This window comes from Dicentrarchus labrax, unplaced genomic scaffold, assembly GCF_905237075.1.
Source record: "Dicentrarchus labrax unplaced genomic scaffold, dlabrax2021, whole genome shotgun sequence".
Taxonomy (NCBI): Eukaryota; Metazoa; Chordata; class Actinopteri; family Moronidae; genus Dicentrarchus; species Dicentrarchus labrax.
Window position 1 is genome coordinate 8,137,125 of NW_026136702.1, and position 24,950 is coordinate 8,162,074.

At 41.0% G+C, this 24,950-nt stretch overlaps 1 protein-coding gene across 2 annotated transcripts; it reads right to left on the reverse strand.

The window, feature by feature from the left end:
* Positions 1–504: 504 nt before the first annotated feature.
* On the reverse strand, positions 505–24,434 carry psme4a (proteasome activator subunit 4a). Of its 2 annotated transcripts, XM_051417861.1 has the most exons (48): positions 23,737–24,434; positions 22,372–22,512; positions 22,098–22,214; positions 20,722–20,778; positions 19,168–19,212; positions 17,902–18,051; positions 16,636–16,699; positions 16,475–16,549; positions 15,991–16,113; positions 15,808–15,900; positions 14,567–14,832; positions 14,246–14,432; positions 14,043–14,132; positions 13,783–13,847; positions 13,302–13,452; positions 13,110–13,208; positions 12,939–13,008; positions 12,749–12,816; positions 12,422–12,637; positions 11,222–11,379; positions 10,567–10,662; positions 10,181–10,236; positions 10,008–10,064; positions 9,807–9,862; positions 9,054–9,152; positions 8,811–8,873; positions 8,630–8,725; positions 8,327–8,458; positions 8,002–8,211; positions 6,771–6,907; positions 6,433–6,486; positions 6,213–6,342; positions 6,009–6,090; positions 5,727–5,880; positions 5,520–5,589; positions 5,283–5,408; positions 4,962–5,114; positions 4,721–4,825; positions 4,531–4,622; positions 4,318–4,449; positions 3,999–4,207; positions 3,814–3,899; positions 3,563–3,691; positions 2,751–2,906; positions 1,304–1,466; positions 1,067–1,200; positions 784–924; positions 505–574 (listed from the first exon to the last, which is right to left on the reverse strand). In XM_051417861.1, the coding sequence occupies exons 1-47, from the start codon at positions 23,931–23,933 to the stop codon at positions 790–792; spliced, it is 5,544 nt and encodes a 1,847-aa protein (XP_051273821.1). In that variant the 5' UTR covers positions 23,934–24,434; the 3' UTR covers positions 505–574; positions 784–789. The 2 variants fall into 2 exon arrangements, with proteins under 2 accessions (XP_051273821.1, XP_051273829.1); XM_051417869.1 differs by lacking the exon at positions 20,722–20,778.
* Positions 24,435–24,950: the final 516 nt, after the last annotated feature.

The window sequence follows — 24,950 nt, forward strand, 5'->3', positions numbered from 1 at the left end:
CATGACATATACATGATGCATATAATCATATTTAGAGCAAACAGCCACACAAACATTGTGTGCTGCAGGTGTAAGTCTGATCTAAAGAGACTTGTTCAATAGTCAGTTCTCTGTGGCTTGTAACAAACACTTCACTACTGTAAGATAGTAAAGAGTATGTCCTACACTGGACAATGTGTTGGCTCAGAGTTGATACTTGGGATAGAATCCTGAGAAATGTGTGGGACACTGGCAGATGTCTTCAAGCATCCCATAAACACACGCACTCACACATACGCCCGTGCACATGCACACAAGCCCCCCAAAAAAGAGAAAATAAACTGTACAATAATGTTACAAACTGCAGGTCATTCATCCCTGCTATGATTGATCCTTAAATATTAAGTATAGTAGAAATGTAAATGAGCTAAATACATAAATACACAACTTTTCAATCCTTCTGTGTGCCACAACTTAGTTGCTTTTGTGTGACACTCTCCTTCCAGGGTGATGGATGTTGGTTCATTCATCAGTCAAGAACGGGAGCCTCCTCCCCATTGCCGGCTGGTGTCTGTAAATCTGCAGGTGTCCCAAACTGATAGAAGTGAAACACAAACAAACATAACTGTAAAAAGGTGGCTCAATGAGTTCTCTCTTCTGCCTATAAAAGCATCCCTGCAGTAGCTTTATTTTGATGGTATTCAGTAATGAATGATAATCAAGTTGAAAGTCCTGTGGGTGTGCTAGTGAACACATTCAGTCATATTCATGTTTCAAGATTGGTGGGAAGTGAAATTGCTTTACCAGGTTTTAGGCATAGTAACAGGGGGAGACCAGTAAGTCAGTCAGGACCAGCAGCTGGTCATCTGTGAACTGCTGCTTGTGTTGCTGCCAGTTGTCATGGTGAGTCCGTCGGAAGTTTGACAGGGTTTTCTTCACAGTCATCTGGAAGGCCACAAACACTAATTATGGCTACATCGCACAGGTTTAGTTGACAGCAAGAGTAAGGTCATTTGGAGGAAAAAATTACACTGAAGGAGAATCCCACTGCAACAATATAATGTGATTAGTAGGTGATTACACATACTTCAATGGGTTGTGTGTCGTTCAGGTGAGCACTCAGGTCCATTAACAGCTGGGGCATCCAGGTGGGCACATCATATGGGCTGGAGAGAATACAAGCACTCAACCCGAGAACACCAGCATGGCGCCGCACCAGGTCTACAAAAACACAACAGGAGGGATTGCGTTAAAATGACAGAACAGCGAACTGGAGTGTGTCATCACATATTCTTGAGTAGTTAACTCTAGATAAGTTCCTTACCAGCAGAGGGTATAGTGTCCACTATAGTGCCGAGCTCCCTCTTCCTCTTCTTAGGCAAGCGGGTCTTGCAGAGAGCCTCAAAATGTGCCTGCATGGGGGTGTCCATGGACAGGAAATTGCACTGAAGGAAGCCACTGAGTGTTGTGGCGGCCATTTCTCTTACCTAGAAAACAAAGACATGAAGAGGAGATTGTAGGTTGAACTTCAAAGTGTATTGTGTTTGTAGAGGACACAAACTTCATAGTATTAATAACAATGTAGACTGAATCTGTCTACCTTCTTCACAGTAACTTCTTATAGCACAAAAAAGTCCCAAACAGAAGTGTCCTTACAGTTTATCCAATATTCTCTGCATCATGGCATAATTTAGCTAGTGTAGCATCTACATCTGGTCTTTTTGCTGCACATGCTAACACACAAACCCCAGCACCTTACTGACACTGTAAGAAACACCACAGCAACAATGTCATTAGGCAGGGTGTTGCACGAGTGTGTACGCTGACCAGCTGGATGGAAATAGCAGCCAGCTGGGGACTGGGGTGGATGTGGATGTGGATGTGTGTGTGTGTGTGTGTGTGTGTGTGTGTGTGTGTGTGTGTGTGTGTGTGTGTGTGTGTGTGTGTGTGTGTGTGTAGGGGGGGTGCTTCTCTATAATGGTCTGTTGTACATTTTATGCCTCTATTCTTAGCAAGGAAGGTAAACTTTTAAATGGGAATTATGCAGCTCTTTGAGCCGCGTTCTCTAGAGGAAAAGCTTCTTAGATTAAATTGGACCACTAGAGAAGACAGGTTACAGCCTTCCTAAGTTACACATCTTTCAGTTTTGTATAAAAAAAAAAAGGAAGGTAGATTCATATTGAAGTATATTGGTGCTGTCTGTGACTCGTTACTCAAACGTTAGTTTGTAATGTAATAAAATAAATGCATAAAACGTATCTTGGCAGTAGTCAAATTCTGTGATCATATGAATTTGTCTAATACAGGTGATTCTGAAGAAATGAGAGCAATGAAATATGACTAAGGCCTATAAATCAGGCTTAGAGAGTTTAAGAGGCCAAATAAAAATGGCTACTTCCATCCATCCCCCACTTCTCCTTTGTCTCTACTCCATCCCTCTCCCTCTCATCCTCCTTCAATCTGGACGTTATCTCCATAGCAACAGATTACTGCAGCCTGTGGTTTCCATAGCAACAGCAAGAGAGGGGGGGGGGGGGGTTAGTGGAGAGCCAGGAGGAGAGTGCTGAATCACTACAGTGAAGCTGAAAGACAGTGAGAGTGCCTGCTGGCATAAACAAGCATGTACTGGCCAATACCTTGGCGATTATTATATAATCAGACTGCCATATGTCTGTTCATCTTCCAGCGATCCTCCAGCGACGGTTATGTCAGCCTGACTAAATGTTTCAGCTTTACAGTTGTGAAAGAATGGTTGTCGGTTTTGTTTTTACCTCCAGTTGCTCATCCTCCAGTAGTTGTATCACCAGTGCCCGGACATTATTCACTGCTTTCTGGTTACTCATGAAGGTGAACAGGTTATAAAAAACCATAATCTGCAGGTATGTGAGCACCGTGTAGCGAGCGTGCCAGGAGCTGCTGCCAGCAATCTGCAACACACATCAACAAACCCATCCCACATCAATAACACACTCTGGGCATTTGTTCCACAAGAGGCAAAAGACCATGCCCTGGATGAGTACACCATTAAGGCTTTTTGTAATGGAGCTCCTCTTTTCGGGAATGCCACCCATTTTGAATCTTTATATGATATCAGATGGGTTACACGGCAATTCAATCAGAATCTGTGAGCACAATAAGTCAGCGAAGTCACTCTCTGCGTGGGTGTCAGACCAATCCACAGTTTCAAATCATTAGTTAACCAACTTTGCATATTACTGGTATTTGGTTGGTTATTTGTCTTTATTTCCATGTTAAATTCAATTTGTTATAATAATACTGAAAACAAGCAAAGAAAATCAGCAGAGAACTGACCAGCACACTGTCACTTTAAGGCTTTCTCAGTTATTCCCCAGGGAATTGCACTCTACTGTACTTACACAGTATATTATATCACAGATTAATATAACAATGAATGTTCAGCAGGGTATACTCAAAATCTCATTCACTTGTCATTCCCTTTGAACCTTTCATCTTTCTGCTTAATAATCGTATGGGTTATGAGATGGGAGGGTCTGTAAAAAGCCCAGTCATGTGTGAGGCAGGTGAAAAGTGGAATAACATCCACAGCTGCCAGATAACTCACCTCCTGCAGGGCACTGAGGACCATGGGGATCTGTTCTGGGTAGAGGAGTCCCTGAGACATCAAAGACAGGCAGGTCTTTGCGTCCCTCTTCAGTTCATCATAACTGTCATCATTCTCGACTGGAGCAATCTGGAAAAGAGGACAGAGATAGGTTAACAGGAAGGCAGGCGTCCTTTTAAGGTGTATGCTTAAATAGAAAAAAGTTGTTATGGATGAAGTTAGCGGATGGAGGCTATGAATGAGTGTTTCACCTTGAAGAGCAGCGGAAGCAACCGTAATTGTTCTGGAACAGCAGTGGAGAAGGAGCGACCAGCACTTGCAATCAGCCACTTCAGCACTGCAGACATTTGAAGACAAGATTTTTAATGTTTAAATAAAGATCCTTTGCTTAATTGCGGGTGGCAGTCAGATTGACGGTGACAGACCCTCAACAGACCTGTTTTGAGAAGCTTGATGGCCTGCGTCCTCTCATCTTGCTCTCCCACCTCGTTCTCCTCAATCACGTGGTTCTGGATCTCCTCATCACCCTCGGTTAGAGGCTTTAGCTGCAATAGAATTCGCTCTGTGAAGTCTGTGATGCGCGGAGAGGTGGTCGGCTGAGTGTATGGCAGGTTGACATCAATCATGAAGATGTACGTGAGCACACTGGAAGGATACCAAATCACAGAGGATGAAACCCAAAAAGTTCAGTTTCAAAAAGTTAATAATGACATATAGTACAATCATGTTCATTAGGGCTGTAAAAAGGACCTCACCTGCCAATTCGTTCCCGTACATTCTTGTAGACCTGTGTGAGTTTGGGCTCCAGGTATTGAAGCAATCGGTGGAGAAGCTCTGGAACACGCCACTCCTGCTGAGCAAGGCCTCCCTGCAGCACATAGAGACGACTGCAAAGGAAAAAGAAGCACAATCATCACAGTTTGACAGTTACATAAACATCCGCTTCAGGCAGCAACCTTTCTACTCACCAGGCATCGACAAAGGAGCCTCCCTCTCCGTTGACTGGAGACTCCATTAGCATCTCAAACAGCCAGTGTAGCTTACGTGGGTCTCTACTTTCCTGTACAAGACAGAGTCAAACGGAAGGACTGATACGTGACACAAGTTTAACAGGTGGCAGGATAAAGACATGATGGATATAAATGAGCAAAAGCTTACACAAGCTGTGGCAATGCAGGTGCCCCAGTCTGCATACGTTTCTATTGTGATGTTGGACAGGGCAATACGGAGCATTGGACACAACAGCTCCCAAAGGCTCTCAACCTGTAAAAGTGTACGCAGTAGTTTGTTTGTTGTTATAAGGTCTGGAAAGCACCTTCAGGGGCTAGGAAATTATGAGATTATAAGCAGCATTTGTATAATCTAACCACATTACTATGGGAGAGTTTGAAATCCATACCTTTGAGAAGCTCCAGTGCTTGCAGCCTCTGATCAGTCCAGAGATGATCTCTGCGACACATCGCTGCTTGCTCTCGTGGGTATCGGCCACCAGACGCTCCATGTGCGGTCGCAGCAGAGGAAGGAAGGCATCGCTGAAATTGCGGAACAATCCCTAGCAAGAGCAGAAGAAAGGAAAAGATGCATTTCTTTGTAAACAAAACTCTCCATGCACTGCCAACAGTAAGGTGCTGGTAGGTCACAGCGCCATGTAGTAAAACATCAAAATTGGTTGACTTCAGTCGGTGTTCTGCATTTAAACACTTCTCTCAGGGCATCTCACCTTGAACAAACAGAACCTGCGAGGGCTGAACTTGTCCTTGCCCTTACGGTCCTCAAGGGAGAGAAACTCAATGAACTGGTTGATGAACACTGGGTCAGAGAAATGGTCAAAGATGATCTGCTCCCGCTGTTAGGAATGACAGGAACATTTATTTTACTAGATGCAGTTAACATCACATCACATTATTGAATGTGTTATATCTTTTACTATGGGGTTTGTGTATGATTATGTACAAACCTCTGTCATTTCCTCTCTGGTCAGGTTCTGTTTAGGCTGCTCCTCCAGTGGTGCATAGATCAACAGTTTTCTGGAAAATAATAATGAGGTAATGGTAAATAAAAACGAGGTGAAAAGATGTTGGACAGATATCCAGAGAAACAGGTAAATATATCAAGACAGCCAAGTAAACAAAATAAGACAGAACTGGCATTATAAAGTAAGAACCTTGGCCAAGAGTAGTATCCCCAGTGAGTCTTCTCCACAAACACACAGCCATCCCAGTCCTTCTGTGAGCGTGGCAGGCTGCTGTTGTTATACTGGAGCCACTGGTTGTCTTGACGGTCTCCTGCTACCATATCACTTAGCTCCTTCCCTCCACCTACCAAACATAAGTGAAGATTTTTTTAGATGAACTTCAGAAATTACAGTTAGAGTGAAAATGAGACACAAAAACTGTAATGTTCATACACAAGATACACTAGACAAACAACACTGTATGATGCTTACAAAGCTCAGAGGGGCTGGCGGGGACTTTCTTATGTGGTCTCTTTATTTGTTTCATTATCCCTGCCACGGCTGATATTGCCACCTAATGGAGAAAATAAGACATTTCAAACAAAATTTCCACAGGAAAGACTAGAATGCGTCCATATGCTGTTTGAGTTTTAACAGCTTTACTACCACATGTCTCATAATGTGTGTGTGCCACACCTTGCGGACATAGAGGGAATCATGGTTCAGGCTTTTGACAAAGAACGTAATGGCAGGTGGTGGGAGTTGGTGGTCATCTCTAAGCAGCAACGACAGGAAGCCGATTGCAATGTGTTCGAACTTCCAAGGCCTGGAACATTAAACAAGCAGTCGTTACATTATATACAATAGTAAAAACATATAAATGGGATTTTATAAGGTAAATACTGAATTAACCTACATGTTCCTGTTGTTGATGCAGTCCAGCAGATCACCAATGAGCTGTTTGTATTTCCTACACAAATGTTGAACAATATTAGTATTTGCATCGGTTATGTAACGAAACCGATCTTGCTTACATTAAGGTTTCATGCAAAGTGGACACATCATCTTAATAGCTGGTCTACATATTTTGAAGTGTTTTTGGCAAGCCCAAAAGACCATGATGTGAACTGGAAACTCAAAGTTAAGCCATTTTGTATCCAAGTAGCTGCTCAAAGAGGAGGAGCTGTATTCAAGTGAGCTGCAAAGTCTTTGTTGAGGTGATGATTCTTTGTTTTGTTGCTGGTGTGAACTTACTCAACAGACTCAGAGTTCTTGAGCTCCTGCCTCTTTAGACCCTCTGCTGCTTCTTCCTCTGAAGGAACAGGATCCTTAGGAAGAGGATTTCCAGTGATCATAAGTTGTTTGGCCACAGCACAGCTCTCTGCAGGGATCTAAAGGGTGGGGAAAGATAAAAATATAGCATCAGAAATAATTCGTCCAAAGATGTGGGAAAGGCTGGAAGTTAAAGCAAGCCCCATTAGGAGGGAGTGATTTGTTAAACTGAGAATGAACAAGGGGGGAGATTGATAGAATATTGCCTTTTCCTTATAAAACTAAGTTGGGTGAAGGCCCAGGCTGATATCCGAGTTAGAAAGAAACTACAATTACTGCTCTGTGGTTGTACACCTCCACTGACAGTTTAAGTTTACATCCATGTCTGTCCAGACTTATAATATATGTGGTGAAGACTTTATTATATAAAAGTGTATTTTAGGGCTAAATCTAAGTTATAGCTAAAAAAATGTGGTGCTTTTGTTTTTTTACTGGCATTTTTAGATGCAAAGCCTCTCTATGAGGTGTAGGTGACACTAACTCACAGGCAGGATCACGATTAGCAATAACACAGACTTCAATGACACTCGAATTTCAGAATGAGGTAGTAAGTGAAATGCAGAATGGATGAGATAGTAAGATGAAAGCCCATACAGTGGTAGTTATTGTTTACTCATTGTGTCATCCCAGTCAACATGGTTGTGAAATCTGGAATTGGCTGATTCATTCTTGAATTCAAGTGTCACCAATTCAATGTCCAACTGTGAAACATGACACAATCTCCCCTTCTGTTCCTGAGCTATGGTGTTGAATAATGGCCAGGATATTTTGATGTCACTGAAAATTTTACCTTTGACCTTTTGGATAAAAAAAAATGTCATCACCTAATCGCTGTATCCCATCAAACATGCGTGAACATTTTTTTTTTTATAATCACCACATCAATTCTTGAGTTATGAAGACATGTCTTCAAGGCGTACAAGAACAGAACGATACTACAGTATTTAATAATTTACCCCCGGGGCCCGTTTAATACTGAGTTTCGGTACCAATCCTCATTTCATATAGATTATGCAGCAAGTTCAAGCCAACCTACAATTTCAAGATATTGGTATTTTAGTTAATGAGCTTCTACTATTATAGACAGGCAGATATCACAATTGCCTTCCCTTTTATAATCCATTGACGCAAGTGTTCTTTGTGTTTTTCTTACAGCGAAGTCGATGCCGATGGTTTCATACTGCCGATGGATTTTGTCTGCAAGGTCATCAAAGAGCCGCACAATGGAGGGCTTCTCCAGAGACATGGCTGAGCTGAGGCCAGAGCGTACAACAGCGGGCCACGTCAGAGCAATGCAGTCCCAGTCGTGCAAATTGGCCAGGCACACTCCACTGTGATTACCCAGAAGACAGTACAAGGCACCCTGTCGATGTACAAATATATGTTTATGAGAAAAAAGGATATTTGAATTCTTAAGTTTCTGTGAGTTTCTATGTTGTAGAGCACAACCCAGACGTGCCCAGAGAGGAATGTCATACTTTGAACTGCTGCTGTGTGACGCTGCTGTTGTCCGGGTTAAGGAACTCCAGGACATGGGGGATCTGATCTCTGCAGCAGAAATTGTAGGTTCCCAGTGCAGTGAACAGCACATTTTGAGCTCTGCTGCGAACCTGGATGGAACAAAGAATCCTGAGTTATATTATGTACTGTGTAAGTATGATAAGCACACTTGTCCCATGTCTTGTATTTATGATGTGTGGATAATCTGTAGTACAATTATATGGTACAAAAAAAGACAAAATAAACAGAGAGCTAATAAATGCCTTGATTGTGAAACTCACTTGACTGTAGGTGCTCGTGGAAAGCCTCAACAGATCTCTCATCAGCTCCTGGTGAATGCTCCTGTACTGACATCCTTCCACTGTGAGCTTTCGCAGCTGATAAAATAACAAAGATCCTGTGTCATCAATACAATGCAATACAATGATAACCGAAAAGGCTATTTCCCTTTTAACGGCTTACCTCATGCTGTAGCATGACTCTGTCTATTAAGAGAGCTCTGATGTGCTGCTTTCTGCCGTGTAGCTGCAATTACAATGGCAAGGCATTATACGCATTAAATTATTGGTCAGTTTTAAACGTAACACGTAATATCATTATCACCAATGCATCACATGTAAGCTTTGAGGGAGAGTGCATGGTTTTAAATGCCTACCTGGGATATCAATAGTACAAAAGTAACAAAAGTACAATAAAATGTCTCACTCTGTTTTCCATTGATTTTTTCACAAGGTTGAAGCTCTTCCAGCGGGAGTCAAACTCATGTTTGTGAGAACCTTTGAAGTGCAACAGGTCGCTGATAATCTGAAAGATATCAGAAAAAATATTGCAATAGCATAAGCATCAATACATCAGCTATTGGCAATATCTTGTGTAGAGACTTTAAAGGTCCAGTGTGTAACATGTAGGAGGCTCTATTGGCCGAAATGGAATATAATATTTATAGGTATGCTTTTATTAGTGTATAATCATGATTTAACCATCTTGTTGCTGCTGTTTACATTGTTGTCTACAGCCACCGTAGTGTCTCCTACACACTTCACAGCCCTTTCTCATTCCCAAGTCGTCAAATACAGAGCCGTGTTCAGTTAGTTGGAATCTGCAACTTCAGTGTTAGATGCACTAAATCCTACACATTGGTCCTTTGAGAGACTCAACATGTTAAATGTGATTCAAACAAAGTCAGTGATCGCCTATGTCTACACAATGTCCCAATACAGCACATAATAACTGACACACACTCCATGCTCTACTGTGGCATTCCATAAGTTATCATGTGAGTGTGTAGCTGTTTGAAGGATTTGTTATCCAGAGCTGTACAGCGGTTTTGTAGACATAGGCCAAATATACATGTATATGCTCTACACATGAAACCCGGATATTTGCATATAATTCAACACAAACAACTTAGTATTAAGACTTAAAAGTATACAGGCTATTATGCTTCTGCCTGCCTACCTTGATGATGGAGAAAAGAGACTTGGTGTCATCTTCAGAGTGCTCCAGGATGTAATCTGCAAGAAGAGGGAAAGTAACTCAGATGGCAGGACAGAGAGCTACAGTATATTGTAAGCTTGCCTGTTAAGATGAACGTGACAGCAATTTAGTAAAGCATGTGGCTGTAGAACAAAGAGAGATCACAAGCCAGTGAACACTTACGCAGCAGCTGTCTCATCACACTACAGATAGCGTCTCTGTAGTTCTCTCTGGATTCATCTGCAGGTAGAGATAATATTTTTGTGTCAGATTATACTCCAACAAACCCATTAACTTACATCTATTATGAGCAAAACCTTTATCATCCAACAGTTCTTAAAAAGTGACTTTCTTACCGTACTCTATTCCTGTATAGAGGGTGGTCTCATCTAGACTCACCATGCTATGTACCCTGGAGGAAAAAAACAGGTTCAAAGCCAAAGTTAAATACTTGACATTCAAAATTAAATCTCAAAACAAATTTCGTAGAAATAAAAATGTGCCTCAAAACATCTGTCCTATTAGCTATAAGACTTAAGTAATTATATTAAATGTTTTTGTTGTTATATGTTTTTAGTAGCAGTCCAAATGTTCCACTCCAGTAAACCTTTGATTCTAAAGAACTCAACACATTCGCTAACTATGTTCCTTAAGGAAACTTTAAGAAACATTTGGTAACTAACAGTGTCTTTCTCTCGTTTTCTTAGTCAGGACAGTTTAGCGTGCAAATGTAATTGCTCACAGTTCGGGGATGGGCTCTCCTTTCAGTGGAGGCATCAAACCCCCAGCTCCTAGGAGGCAGTGCTGAACAATGGTCAAGCTCTGTAGGACATCATCTCTAAAAAACACAAAATCAACACCTATAATATACAGTATCCATGCATTATAGAGCCAAACAAAATAAACAAAAATGGGTTGAATCAAGTTTATAGACTCAATTCAGTAGAAACTCAGGATATGCTATCTGTCGGCAGCACAAGTGAATACTCGACTGACTTGTTCCTCCTTTCTAAAGCCCTGCACTGGCAAAAAACAAGCGCTCTCTGATGCACACACGGAAGGAAACAATTAAAAAAGCTTTCTCCAGTGCGCGCAGATCACACTCTGACTGTACATGCAAAAACATATACATACTATAAAAGGGCAGATTATATAAGGGCACACAATGAAAGGAGATATATTGAAAAGCTTTCTATGATTCTTACTCTTACTAATACATGCAAAAAAAAACCACTATGGGGACAATAAAAGGTGATAATTTAAATCAACCCAGGTCTAACCCGAGCCAGGTCTATAAATAAACAAAAAAAAAAAAAAAGACCTGAGCCGGGCCCGAATCAACTCAGCGTGTTAGGGGCTTTAGGGTCTTGACAAGCTTGCAGACATCTGCTTCTTACCTGCTCATGTCCTCTTCTCCCTGTGCAAATCTCTGTAGGCGTTTAAGTTCAGGCTGGAGGATCAGGTCCAATAAATAAAAAGCAAAGGAGGTCTCCTCAACACTGGGCACGTGCCACCGGATATCCAAATTCCACAGGTCTCCAGGCCGACCCCAGTCCTGCACAAAGTAAAAACAATGAACAAAGCTTATACTTTTTATACATGACTAAACATATAAGGCTACATTAATACCACTAGATAACGGGCGACCCAGTAGCTCAGCTGGTAGAGCACGTACCATGTATCAAGCCAGACTCCTTACCACAGTATTGTGCTGCATGTAACCCCCTCTCTCTCCCCTGTCTTTCCTGTCTCTCTCTACTGTCCCTATCCAAATACAAGAGAAATGCCAAAACAACAACAAAAAAGAAAAAAGAAAAAACACAACCTATTTGTTGTTTTTTTGTTTTCCAGAAATGTGTAATCAAGAAAAATTAAATTAGATTTTTTTCTCATCTGGTTTGGGTCACATTCATATGTGGAAATACACCCAATAGGAACTGAATATCTGTCAATGCAACTTTACTCTGAATACTCATACTACATACTAAAAAAAGAGAAAGGTACAGGCATTCCCACCACTTAGAGAGGGACAAAGCTATATTTTTGTTATTTTTGTAATACAACTTTGACTTAACCAAATCCAAACCAAGGTATGTCACGGCATTAAAAATAATTCCTATATGTCTATTACCTATATGGCATTAATCAAAGACCGCTATAAGACTGATGCACCACATAACACATTATTCCAGGCTTGTACAACTGTTGGCAACTGTGGTAACCACAAGTGAGTTATCTAATTTCTCCTGTGGTACAGGAGACATTAATCCAGCCAAGTCATCTACTATCTGTGCCTCTACCAAGAAAGAGACTTAATGAGATCAAAGTACAGACTGTCGTCACTGACTAACAATCTAAAGAGAGGAGCAGACGATTAATTAAACCAGGTTATTAGTGTCTGTCTTACCTGGTTGAAGGATAAGTGAAAGTGATTGCAAGGGATTTTTTTGTTTCTAAAACATACTCGCACTTGGAGGCGATGATAAAAGCATTTACCTGGCAGATATGTGGGACAGCCACAATAAACAAAGCTAGGCTATTTTTAGCTACAAGATTTGATCAAGCTTCTGAAATGTACAACGAATCAATATTAGTACCTTGATGGGCAAGTAGTCACTAATTGGTTGGTGGAAGCCTCCTGGCATACTGCAGTACTCTGTCGGGTAGATGAGGACTGAAGAGCGAAGAAGGTGGTGTAGGAGGTTGCAAGCAAGAGTGTAGCCCTGCTTACACTTGAGGTGGAGCGTCAACTGCAAAATCTGCACCAGGTCCGAACGATAGGGCAGAATCTTGTCCCCATCCACACGAGTTACCTGAAGTGCACATGGCAAAGAGGGAAAAAATTGTGAAGAACAGTATTATATAAATGAGGTAATGTTGGTGATGGGAACTTAGGGGTTAAGTAAGTTAGACGTGACTGTCACCTCAGACAGTAGCTGGAGATTCCACATCAACTCCTTGTCAAGCTCCTCCTCATTCAACACTTCCTCATCTATTTAAAAAAAAAAAACAATGTGTCAGGCAAATGACAAACACTCATGGAAGAAGACACAAGTGGTGCATTTGGAAATCCCCTCTTCTAGAAATGCCTACTCCTATTTGGCGAGTACTTACTGACAGCTATTTGGTTTATGGCATTACAGCAGTGTGGCACAAACATCTTAAGTGACTCTGCAGGGTGACACTGAAAACAGAAGTACACAGAGGATGAAGAAAGTAAGTTAATACGCAAGAAGAAGTTGATGGTTTGGGCAACCATGAAGAGTTTGAGCGAACAGGACTCACCTTGGAAGCAGCTCTGCACATGTCAGCCACCATTCTCCCAGACACTCGCGTCTCAAAGATGTTGGTGGTTGCAAAGTTGAACACCTTTTCCAGAGCCACCTGTTAAAACAATATGAGAAATGTGTTCATATGTAGGTATATTATATAATGTATGATAGAATAACAAATGAAGAATGTGTGTTAAGTCTTAACCTTGAAGATGTCCAAGGAGCACTGTGTTAGGATGGTGCTAAAGGTGGAAGACAGGCCGAGCTCTACCAGACTCTCCAAATGAGTCATTTTCTCTGTTTCTGTTTCCTCTCTTGTTTGTTCCAGAGTGCTGCTGTCTATCAGGGCAAAGCACCTGTGCAGATAAAAAAAAGAAAACATGTTAAAATATTGGAGCATCATTTCACTCAAATAGCAAATATACTGTTTGTTATGAAGCTTGATCTTATGTTATGAAATCAATATGTAAATAATGATAAATATTGTTTTTCCATCCATCAATCATCCAACCAAGTACCTGAACACGTCAATATCTAATTTGAAACCACATTTTGAATGCCACCAGAGTGATTTGTTTCTGTGATAGGTATGAAATTTCATTGGCAAAAATGACGAATCATCATATCCATGAAAAGATAGGTGTTAATCAGTTGACCTAAAGGTCCTACATCCAAACTCCTCATACCTGTCCATGAACTGGAGCACAAAGTCTTCAAACTCAGCTGAGGCTGAGCACATCTCTCTTTCCACCTGAAAGTCGTATAAAGACATTAAAAAGCATTAGGACCATGTTGAAAATAAGTGTTTTCATTTTAACACGTTATGGATTTTTGTTGTTTTTTCTTTTCCTGTGTCACATAAATAAAATCAATCAATCATACGCCAGGATCATTTAACACCCTGAATTTACTCATGAAAATGGGAGGAAAAATAACAGTGATTCACCTCTGTCAAGTTAGTTCTTTCATGTAGGGCAGACGAACAGTCCACCAAAGGCACAAGAGTCACAAACGTAGCAATGAATTGAAATGTAATCTGTAGAGACATGAATGATGTTTATGTCAGGTTTCAAGAAGTTTAACAAAAATGAAACCACCAAAAATAGAGTATGAGTGTAGTAAGAAGATAACTATGACGTTTGAACGCACCATGCACTTGCTGAAGTCATTTGGGTCAACGCCAGGCAGAGCCCTCATGAGCAGGGGCAGCATGTGAGTAGGACCCTCAGGGAAGCGCTGCCCACCTGACACAAGGCTGCGTGCCACACCAATCATGCAGCTCAGAGTGGCTGTCAGCTGGTGGGGCTCTGTCAAAGTCTCCAGAGCAGGGTATGTTCTATGGTAGAGGCGGAGAACAATTAGCCCTTTGTGTTCCATTTCAAAATGTGGCTTTATCTCTTATCCGAAGCAGAAAACTAGCAACAATACAAAGATTTATCCTCGGGATTCTCTTGTTCAGTACAAACTTACTTCTCCAGTACCGGGGGAATGACCAACTCAGGCCGCATTAGAGCAAGATTTTGCAGGGCCTGGGCTGCATCGAGACTGCCCGTCTTGCTGAACATGGCCAGCAGAACCGGCTGCATCATGCTCTCCACGAAGTCTGTGATGTCTTCCTCTGTGAGCTTGTGACTGTCTGGTATTGGTGTTAGCCACGTGGGCTTTCTGTAGCGCTCTCGGTGCAGCCGGCGCACCACGCTGGCTGGGAGACGTTGGAGGAGCTTCATGAGCTTCATCTGGACATGAGGACAGAGGGGCAGAAAGACAGATACATGACAAAGGGGTGACACACAGTGTGCCTCCGTGTAGTGTAGAAAAATGGAGAGCTAGAGGGCGTTGTATGGAGCATCTAGAGACATGGTTGACATAACGGACATACAAACACAAACCAATACACGGTCAATGTCCTCTTGTCTTGTATGTATAAATTATGGGGTCGCTTTAGTACAGCCAAATCACTTGAGTTTCATGAGGCAAAGAAGAACACTCATTTTGTTACAGTGACATGAGATTTATAATTTCCACTTTTCCTCCAGTGAGTGGCTAGGTAGAGGCTCTGAAACGACATCAACGTTCTTACCCACGATATATCATTACCCTGACTCATATCATGACAGTAGTACTTTTTACTTAGTTGATTACCAAACACTGTTTACATCTACATCTCACATGTACCCAAGCAACAGCAGAGAATACACACAAACTCTCTGCCAAAAACAAGGGTTTGTGTATGAGGAAATGTTGCTGCCTGTGGTGCTTCAAATCTACTAGAGTGGGATCCTCAAAACAGAAAGGCATGTGGCCCGGCGCCCAGTGACCTTTAATAGCATTGCAGCCGTCCCACTCACATGTCTTCTTGTTATTTGTGAAATCGATACTGGCGTTAGATTCAGGAAGCTTCCTAGAAAAATGACTATGCCCTCTGTCATTGCAAATGCTGCTGCCATGTGCTGTGGTATGCGGTGTTAACATGGTGCTGGAATTAAAGTGGTAGCCAGCTGGATGAGAGATGAATCTAAACTCACTGGAACTAAGCAGACCCTCGTGACTCATCTTTCCTATAGATTTAAGTTGTTGATAATAATTCTTATAATAACACACAAGCTCAGTAAGGCATACACTCTAGTTTATATTCTAGATGTAAACTGCAAACAGTTCCACATATTCCCATGCTGCGTGTGCTCACACAAAGGAAGAAAGAAGTGACTCACCAACCAGCGGCCATGGTTCGATGGGTGGAAGAACGACGTAATACTATTGAAAAGGCCACTGAGCTGTGCTTGAGCTTGCTTGCTGGGTCCTCCCTGAAATTGACATAGTAATGGTGATAATTCTTATACTAATTATGGATGCAATTATTTACTAAACACATAATTTATTAAGACTGAACTAACCAGGAGGGAAGAGATCCAAAGCACCACATGGCTGATATCATAGGCATTGGTGACATATCGTGGCACCATCATCTGACTGGTCCCCACAGGGAGATTCAAACTCCTCAAAACTCTTGTGAAGATCTGAAATGTCAAAAACCCCAGAATTAGAGACTAATATTTGATTTATTGTAGACTCATTTGTTGTAAAACTGATCAGGTCAGGGATGTATGTTTATGTTTATCAGTAACATATGCTGGTGTTGCCAAAAAGCATGGATGAAAACAGTGACTCAGCTGAAGCACATGAAGCAAGTCACTTCCCATTACCAACAACAAGATCAACAAGGAAACTTGATAGTTTGTTTCTCTGACAAGCAGCAGTGGCCATGAAATACACACCATGAGCCAAAATCACACATGAGAGCATGTGACACAAATCTCAAAAACAAACACGTACTAAATCGTGTAGTAGGTGGTGGAAAGAAAAAAGAAGGCAGCAAACCTTAGGGATGTATGGGTCCCAGTCAATGTAGCCAATGTTGTCATTGGCCAAGCGAGCAAAGAGATTTACCAGGTGCTGCAAAGATGGAGGACATGTTATAGTAGGAAGACAGGAATACTGACTATTGTACATTCAGACATAATAAAAATTAAGCAACTCACCACTTCCCAGCTTGGAAGATTTTGCACAGACACCCATAAGCTGATCAACTCGTCAAACCACAACCTGTCAGACAAACATTTACAAAAGTATAAGACAACTATACTAAGTACATACTGTACATGTGACATTTAACAGACAGGTGTCACAGAGATATTTCAATTAAATTACAGTTTAGGGGTGGGGGAAAGACTGGGACTGGCAATTGTGCTAGTTGCATTAGTTTGCACAGCAGGTGGCATACAATTCAACATATATGAGAAATAAATGAACGACTCATTAATATTTACTTAACACTGAAATGGAGCACTTATTTCAAGGAAATTTAATTACTGTCACGTAGTTCTTTACAGGAAACTTTATTATTAAAATTATTAGGAAATTGTGAACCCATAAAATAAAGAGTTCAACCAAGAACCAAGATGCTGCACTCTTTGGGTGTTTTTCATAATGCTAACTTATGGTTCTTCCAACTCAGCTTCTAATCCCTTGAATGCACACCATGGATATGAAGAGCAAGGATGCTTCTGGAGAAGCTTAGAGCAAGAAAACACTGGTGTATCCTACAAGGGAGTCTTTTAATAAGTGGTGTGACGTATCAATGCTACACCACTGCATGTGGCTTTGCAGCATGTCATAGGACTGACGCTATGCTGGAAAAATCTGGAGTGATGACTTGCTTTGTTCCATGGTGGAGCGTATGTTTTGGAGGGATAGACTGTGGCCATAGAGGGACAGCCAGCACTCTGCAACATTGTTAAGGCATTAGGTAGACAGTGACATTTAAGTCACTCTCCGCCAGTATTAAGAGGCCTGAGAAGTCACTCACCACATCTCTACACCATGCATGGTGTAATGATGTGGGAGAAATGGATAGCCAGACAATATGATAATTACAATGGTAATAAAAAAATCAGTTTTATTAACCTTAAACAAGCTGTAAAAATACTGGGAATCAATGTGCATGTTTTAATATGACTGGTTAGGAAAAAGAAGGGAACTGGGTCTTGGTTCTCTTTTATAGCACTTCAATGCCTCACTTTGGGATATGTCCCCTCGCACATACATTCATAGAGGCACTTATTTCATGACTTCGGCCCTGAGTGGCTGGCAGTCATGACGTCTGCGCCGCTCGTCATATATTCATCTCTTCTCAGAAGCCAAGCTATTCTATACTCATTCTCAAGGCTAACTTGCTAAACTGCTTTCAGACTGGAGCAATGTCTTGGATCTCAACCATACGTAGGAGACAATGAAAAGGTTCTTACTTGAACCCCTTGTGGTGCAGCTCTGGAGGCAGAGTCGTGGGTAGAAAGAGCTCAAAGTAGCCGATTGCTCTTTGCATGGTGACATCAAAGGGACAGAGGAGTGGTCTCCACTCATCCAACATCTCCTGAGTAGAGGACTCTGAAAAGTAACTGCATGAACAGAAAGACGATTAGAGAGTCTAGTAGAATTAAACCAATAGCAGGTGATGATAAGAATTTCATTAATATAATTTGGCAACTTTTGCATAGGTATATATGGACGCTTTAAGCATCTCAACAAGCAGAGCAGCTTCGAGAGCGCTACATAGATGGACAAGCCTCGTATGTCTCTTATTTCCCTTATGAATCACATCCTCACACACCTGAACACACTCGTGAGATGCTTAACAAAACTAGGCTGAATTCATATTAATATACACTCTGTAAGACCTAATGTGATACACATTCAACAGCATACAACTGTAAATCATTTGGTCTTCATTTTGAGTTTTCATTCATGAAGACGTTTGTGTTATGTTCACATTACAGACAGGAGACCGAAATACACATGAACCAGCAGCTGCTGATATTTCAATGCTAGATCACAATGTTCCACAAACGGGAGATTACAAGTCATACACCTGACACATTTTAGCTGTTGGGGTAAATCCTGTGGTTCCACTGGGCTCATAGTCCTACAGAGGGATTTTCATGGTTCATTAGGTGCTTGTGTAAACCCTGTAGGTTATTTCAGGTCACCTAGCCTCCTCGGTGATTCCAAATCCACAGGAGGCTTTGAAAAAAACTGTTACTTCTAACCAAGGCTGCTTCCCTTCTGCCACACTGCTGATCCACAGTGTCTCGGCAGCTGACCACGAATCACTCCCCCTTTTCACAGAAACAGGAAACTCTCACAGAAGACAGAATTAGATGAGTTAATAGGATTATCTGCCTAAGTGCAAACTGAAGGAGGAGTTCTAGTGTGTCCAAGATATCTGCACGGGTCCAACTAACACCATCAGGGGAATGATGATGCAAATTAGTTTTGCCTAATAAGCAATATTTGGATTTGTCACCCACTACAGCACTAAATAAGCAACATTTTGAGGTTCCCGTCAGCTCAGCTTTACATGATGTACATGATTGTTAAATCTTTTGTTAAGTTACTAAAATCAATATTGGTGCAATCAATTGAATAAAAAACACCCGGTATCTTATTAAAGCCTTGTAGCCTAGATTAAAAAAGAAGAGTCGTCATAGACACAATCATATATTAGATGTACTTACGGTCTGCAGTTTTTCACGAGTGTTTTCAGCACACTTTCCACAGAGCTGTAATAAACATAAAGATGAAAGAGGGATGTCAAGGTCATGTGAAAACAACCACTGAAACACTGATGTTAGAGTTAAACAATCTTCACACCAATGCAACTTGACTTTGATTGCATGCACACAAACTTCTTTACACGCCTGACAGGTGTACAGTGAACGAGAAAACGTTAAGGTCTGGTGTGTAGTGAGGAAACTGTAGTAACGTGTCATTAACAGGCTTTACTGAAAATAAATAGTAATTGTTATTAATAGTGGTTGACCTTCCTGACCTCATGCCAATATACAGATTTTTATGTTAATCGTTCCACTAACTGTTCATTTATACCGCGACACACTGTTTGTTAGAGGTGGTCTGGGATTTACAACTAATAATAAAACATCTCACACATCACAAAGTCCTGACATGATAATCTTCGCATTCAAACGCAGGACTGTGGTCGCATAACAGTGTTGAAAGCTCGGGACCGATATAACCACAGCTTCTGAGCTCCCTGCTCCCAATCCCACCGATCTGCTCACATGCAAGCTCAAGCCATGCCTTGTTGGAAGTGCCCTTAGAATCCCACTCAACAAATGGTTATTAATCCCCACAGCATTCAAGCCTTTTGCAACAGATACACTCAATATTAAATACTCTAACAACAGCTGAATGATGGGTGACACAAGACAAACTGCAGCTATCTAAATGTATGTTTCCAGCCCAATGTTCAACACTGTAAGCCCACAACACACAGGTCACAGACCAGAGTCAAACTCATGCACTGCAAATCCAACAACAAAAACTAGTCAAACAGAGTGCCCCATTACAAAGCGGTCATGCACTGAGGGAGAAGGAACCCCAGACTACACTGTATGAGCTTTGTATCTGAGTTGAAGTGAACCCACACATTCACCCCAACACATTCCAGAAGGTGAGGACATGTGACAAGAGCTTGCGCTCTTCCATGACTCCTGAAAATGCTGAGTGAGTAGTAGTGTAGGTATGGCTAACTTTAAAGCAAGCTGAGAGGAGGGATATGCAACAACAAAAAACTCCCCTGAACATGGGCCAGTTGAAAGATCATTAATGCAAACACTAATACCACTGCTAAGATTATGGAGAAACAAATGTTATATAATGTATCATAAAAACAATACACTGTATTACTTCCTAGCATGGTGATCATCATTTTGTTACTACATCGTTGCCAAATAACCCAAAGGAAACACAACCTGACAGAAATCAAATAAAACAATATTAAAGAAATTACACAGTTTCTATCGCTATCTCATAGTTGATGTGGGGGGGGTAGGAGAAGGGTAAAAAAATCCTTTTAGCTGCAGTGCGACAGTCTCCAATATGAGTGAAATGTTAACATTGATTAAGTCTCGATTTTTCTTCTGTCACAAGCTGCATATGGGGTGTCCAGTTTTTCTATTTACATGCAATGTATAAAAAAAAAAAAAAAACAAGTAAGTGCCTCAAAAGATGAATTCAAGGTAAAACACAAAGAGAAGTATTGTCCTTACCACCTCTGAACCAATTTTATCATTATGTGTTTAGAGGATGAACGAGGCCGTGGAGAACTGAATGTGAAAGGAGACAAAGGCATAAAGAACACATTCAGCACACGACAAAGTGCCAATCACTCAAAAATATGAACATACTATGCATCAAACTTACACAATTTATTATGTAATCAGAGTATCATGTTTGGTGTGCATTAGTATCGTTTGGAAAGAGGTGAGCTGGCAATCAGCCACAGCAGCTTGCTTTCATCAGCTGTAACATGAAGTGATGCTAGCAAGGCATTTAAGTGTTAAAAATACAATGTTCCCATAGCACCATAAGAGAGCACCTCGCACTGCTTGCTAAGAACTTCAAAGGGATTTTCTAAGGGTGTTGCACGGGATAAACCAACATTTAAACTCTCCAAAACTTTTCATTAGTGTAACGGTCACAGCTGACATTGTTCCTTGTGAAAAGTACAGTTAGAAATGTTGCCCTTGTTCTCCAACAACCAATTATGCAAACGCAATTAGATTTTATTCAAACTACTGCATCCATAACCTAAGAGTAACTTAACAAAATCGGCTTGCGGAAATATTGGCCTTGATATATAAATATGTCTTGTGACTTTACATTTCATTAAAGTCGTCAAAGCACAAAACAAAGTGAACAATGTACCCCCTTGTTTCCTTCACATTGGTAAGTCTCATTATAGTAGCTATTCAGTTAAACGTTGTAAGTCTGTAATGGTGGATTACTTACATGAAAACATTTAGCCAACTTGGAACAGGGCTTTATCGTTTGAATTAAAATGCAGTTAAGCCAAGATAAATGGATGAGTCTTTGTGTGATACTTTTAAAGCAATCTGGACAATAGTGTAAACCCAATAAGGTAGTAATCCCTGTTTATGCTCAGGTCCAAGGTTAAATAAATCTTCCGCATGACAGCATTTCATTTTCAGTAACTACAGTCTTACTTAGGTCAACATTAGCTTATCCAATAACAGGAATTGTGTCCCTTGATATAAAACATCTGTTTTCCCTGTTGGAAAGTACAGACATGCCAACATGTTTATTCTGTTTTCTACAATTTATTCAGTAGTTACTTTTACCATCATATAAATCTTTAAAATGGATTTTGCAAGAAAAAAACAAAACATTAGACATGAACACACCCCAGATGTTCTGCCGGAGCCTGATGGCTACTGAGGGTGTAATCATCTCCAAATGTGGCTCCAAAACATTATCGGACATACCACACAACCACCAATTCAATGTAGTGAATGCTTGCTCCGTGTTGGACATATCAACTTTTTGAGTTTCTTAAATTCTACGATTACGCATGCCCTTAAAAAACAAATAATGTTAACAGCAACAGAAAAGAACAGAGGCATACTTGGGAAACCAGTTGAGGCCCAGATGCTCCGTCTTGGAGAACAGAATCCTGTCATGCAGCTCGTACAGTGGTCTCCAATTCAACTGAAGGTCCTCTCTTGACAGTAGTTCCCTTTTCCTGTTTGATGAATCAGACAGATACATGAAAATAAACCCATAGATCCTAGCTTATCATATAGTGAGTCTGCAGCCGTTTACCATCTAATTTAACTTCAAATACAAAACTGACATGTGTACAAGTTGTTGTGTAAAACAGATGGGGAGCGCATTCTTACTTGAGGAGGTTGATAAGAAGCCGAGCAAGGCCCTGCATCATGCTGATTTCCAGCTTGGGGATGGTCACTAGCTCATAGAGCAACTTGATGAACAGCACATGGTCTTCTTTGCTGAACTTCCGCCCATACAGCCTCATGTACCTGAACAAGAAGTACAGATTTAGGGATAATTGCCTAAGTTTCAACATGCATGAGTGGTCATAGCCCCTGGGGGCAGCACAAACAAACACAAAAGTAAGGTGCTTATGCTCTCTCATGTGTAAAAAATATGACATGACAACACAAGTGACAAATTCAGGCAATCCAAATATACATTTTTTAATAGCACAAGTAAAACTGAATATACTTTGTTGAGACCTTCGAAATGTGGCACTACAATATGTTTATATCACTGTTAATATGCGGAAATACCAGTGAAAAGAATCTGGGTCAACCCAACAGTAAACTTTCCATCTCTCTGAGCCGGCAGTGACTCACTCTTGGACAGAGCCATGTGCCAGCATTGGGGACTGAAACGGATTAAAAACAGCCCAGCAACCAAGTACAACAAAATGAAACAACACTCCAAAGTAATCCACAGTCATATTGACAATATTTTTACTGGCGCAGTGTGATTCATTGGTAAATAACTGCCAGATAAATGCTAAATGGGGGTGAAATATAATGCTACAATTTTTTTTTGGGGGGGGTCATGAATAAGTATGACTTGACTTGTCAGTTTAGGCAGTCAACTTTCACATAATAGATACTAAAAACCAAATTGACACTGCACACCAGAAGGTGGATGAATAATAAGAATCCCTTGAAGCAACTTCACAGGAAACTCCTGAGCACAAAATACCAAATCATTTCTATTTTTACACATCTGGTATCTTGTCACCTGACGTGCTGCATCAAAAAGAAAATGTCAAAGCCGGAACCAGCGACAATGACCTACTGTTATGCCGCACTGCCTGGGTCAGGTTGTCAATTTGACACACTATTGCGCCGATTATGAAACCCAGACCGCCCCTAATCAAAAACACTGGCGAGTTTGTAGTGTTTTTTTTTTTTTTATATCTAGGTTAGCTAACATTTTAAATAACCCATGAACAACAAAGCGGGTTATTAAGCAACACAGGCTCTCACTACCCATCAGATAAGCTAAGGGCAGAGTTTCGGGGCCAGCCATTGATCAGACAGCTGCAACAAGAACAAACTGTTAGCCGAGCAAACAGTCTCCAATGTTTACTCCCACAGTCAAAACACACAAAGTACACAAGATAAATACTCCACAATACGTTATATAAGGTTACACAAAAGTTTCAAGAGGAGGCAGCCACTGTTAATGTTACGCGAGGATAATGAAAGATTAGGGTTACTTACGTGGAAAGTTTCCTCGTCCAAAACAGCACACCGGGCCATATCTCTCTCAGCTGAACAGCTCGGCCCAAATTTCCTTTTATTCTACCCAGAATATCATTGGACTCCTCGTCTAACCTGTCCGCGTACGGCAGAAGTTTGTTGTATACGATGTCTTTCTGAGGAACAAATCCCAATGTGTCAGACTGTACCTTTTTCATATTACAAATTCGAAAAAAACCTGGCTAGCTTTCACTACGCTAGCAGAGATTTTACAGGTAAACCTTCGTCCCGGTGCACGTTTATTATCCGGTTAATATAACGACGAGCGATGTCCCCGAGGTAGCTACCCTCCCCGGTGAGTCGTTAGGACGGTTGTTATGGCCCCGTTAAGTTAACTGTGCGATTCACAACTTGCTGACACGCTAGCTAGCCATGTAGCGTCCGTTAGATTCCGTTTAAAGACAAAAAAAAAACTAAAAAACATTCACGTTATAAAGTGAGTCGTCGCGTTTTAATTATTAAGGCTGACGGGGGGGGAAACACGAGTTTTGTCCGCGTCGGCGCTCGAACAACGTGAATCCTAAAACCTGACAACCAGCTAGCGGTCCGGGCTAAAGTTAGCTCCCTACTACAAAAGCACAGTCATAACCCCGAAGACTGTCAGCGTCGACTGATTCATCCAACTACGGCAAAGCAGACGGCAGACGACACCCAGCTACAAGCTACACAACACACCCGTCATATCCGCTAGCTTCCGGGGGGCGGGGGGGGGACTACACTTCCCAGCATGCCCCTCTCCATTCATGCTTTTTATAAATATCTTAAATCCGCTTAAGAGCTCGTGTCCTCGGATGTGTTTTGTATTAAGTTAAGTTGTTTGTTTGTTTGTTTTAGGCCAAAAATAACTATTCAAAAAGTGTTTATTAGTTTTACCGGATATTTTAACGGTGATTAAGTATTAGTGAACGACTTGGTAACTGTTAATAAACGCCACAATAATCCAAGAGTAGATGCACGCTCATAAGCATAAAATGTCTATAAATTAAATTGGTATGAAAAACTTAATTATGAGAAAAATATTTTTTTATTTAATGATAATTATATTTTTCCCCCCTTTCAAACTTTTTTCTATTATTTTATTAATTCAGTCGTTCATTTTTGTGTTATTATCATAATAATTATTATTATTATTAATATTCGTTTTTATATTTCGTTATTTATATGTTTTTTTATTG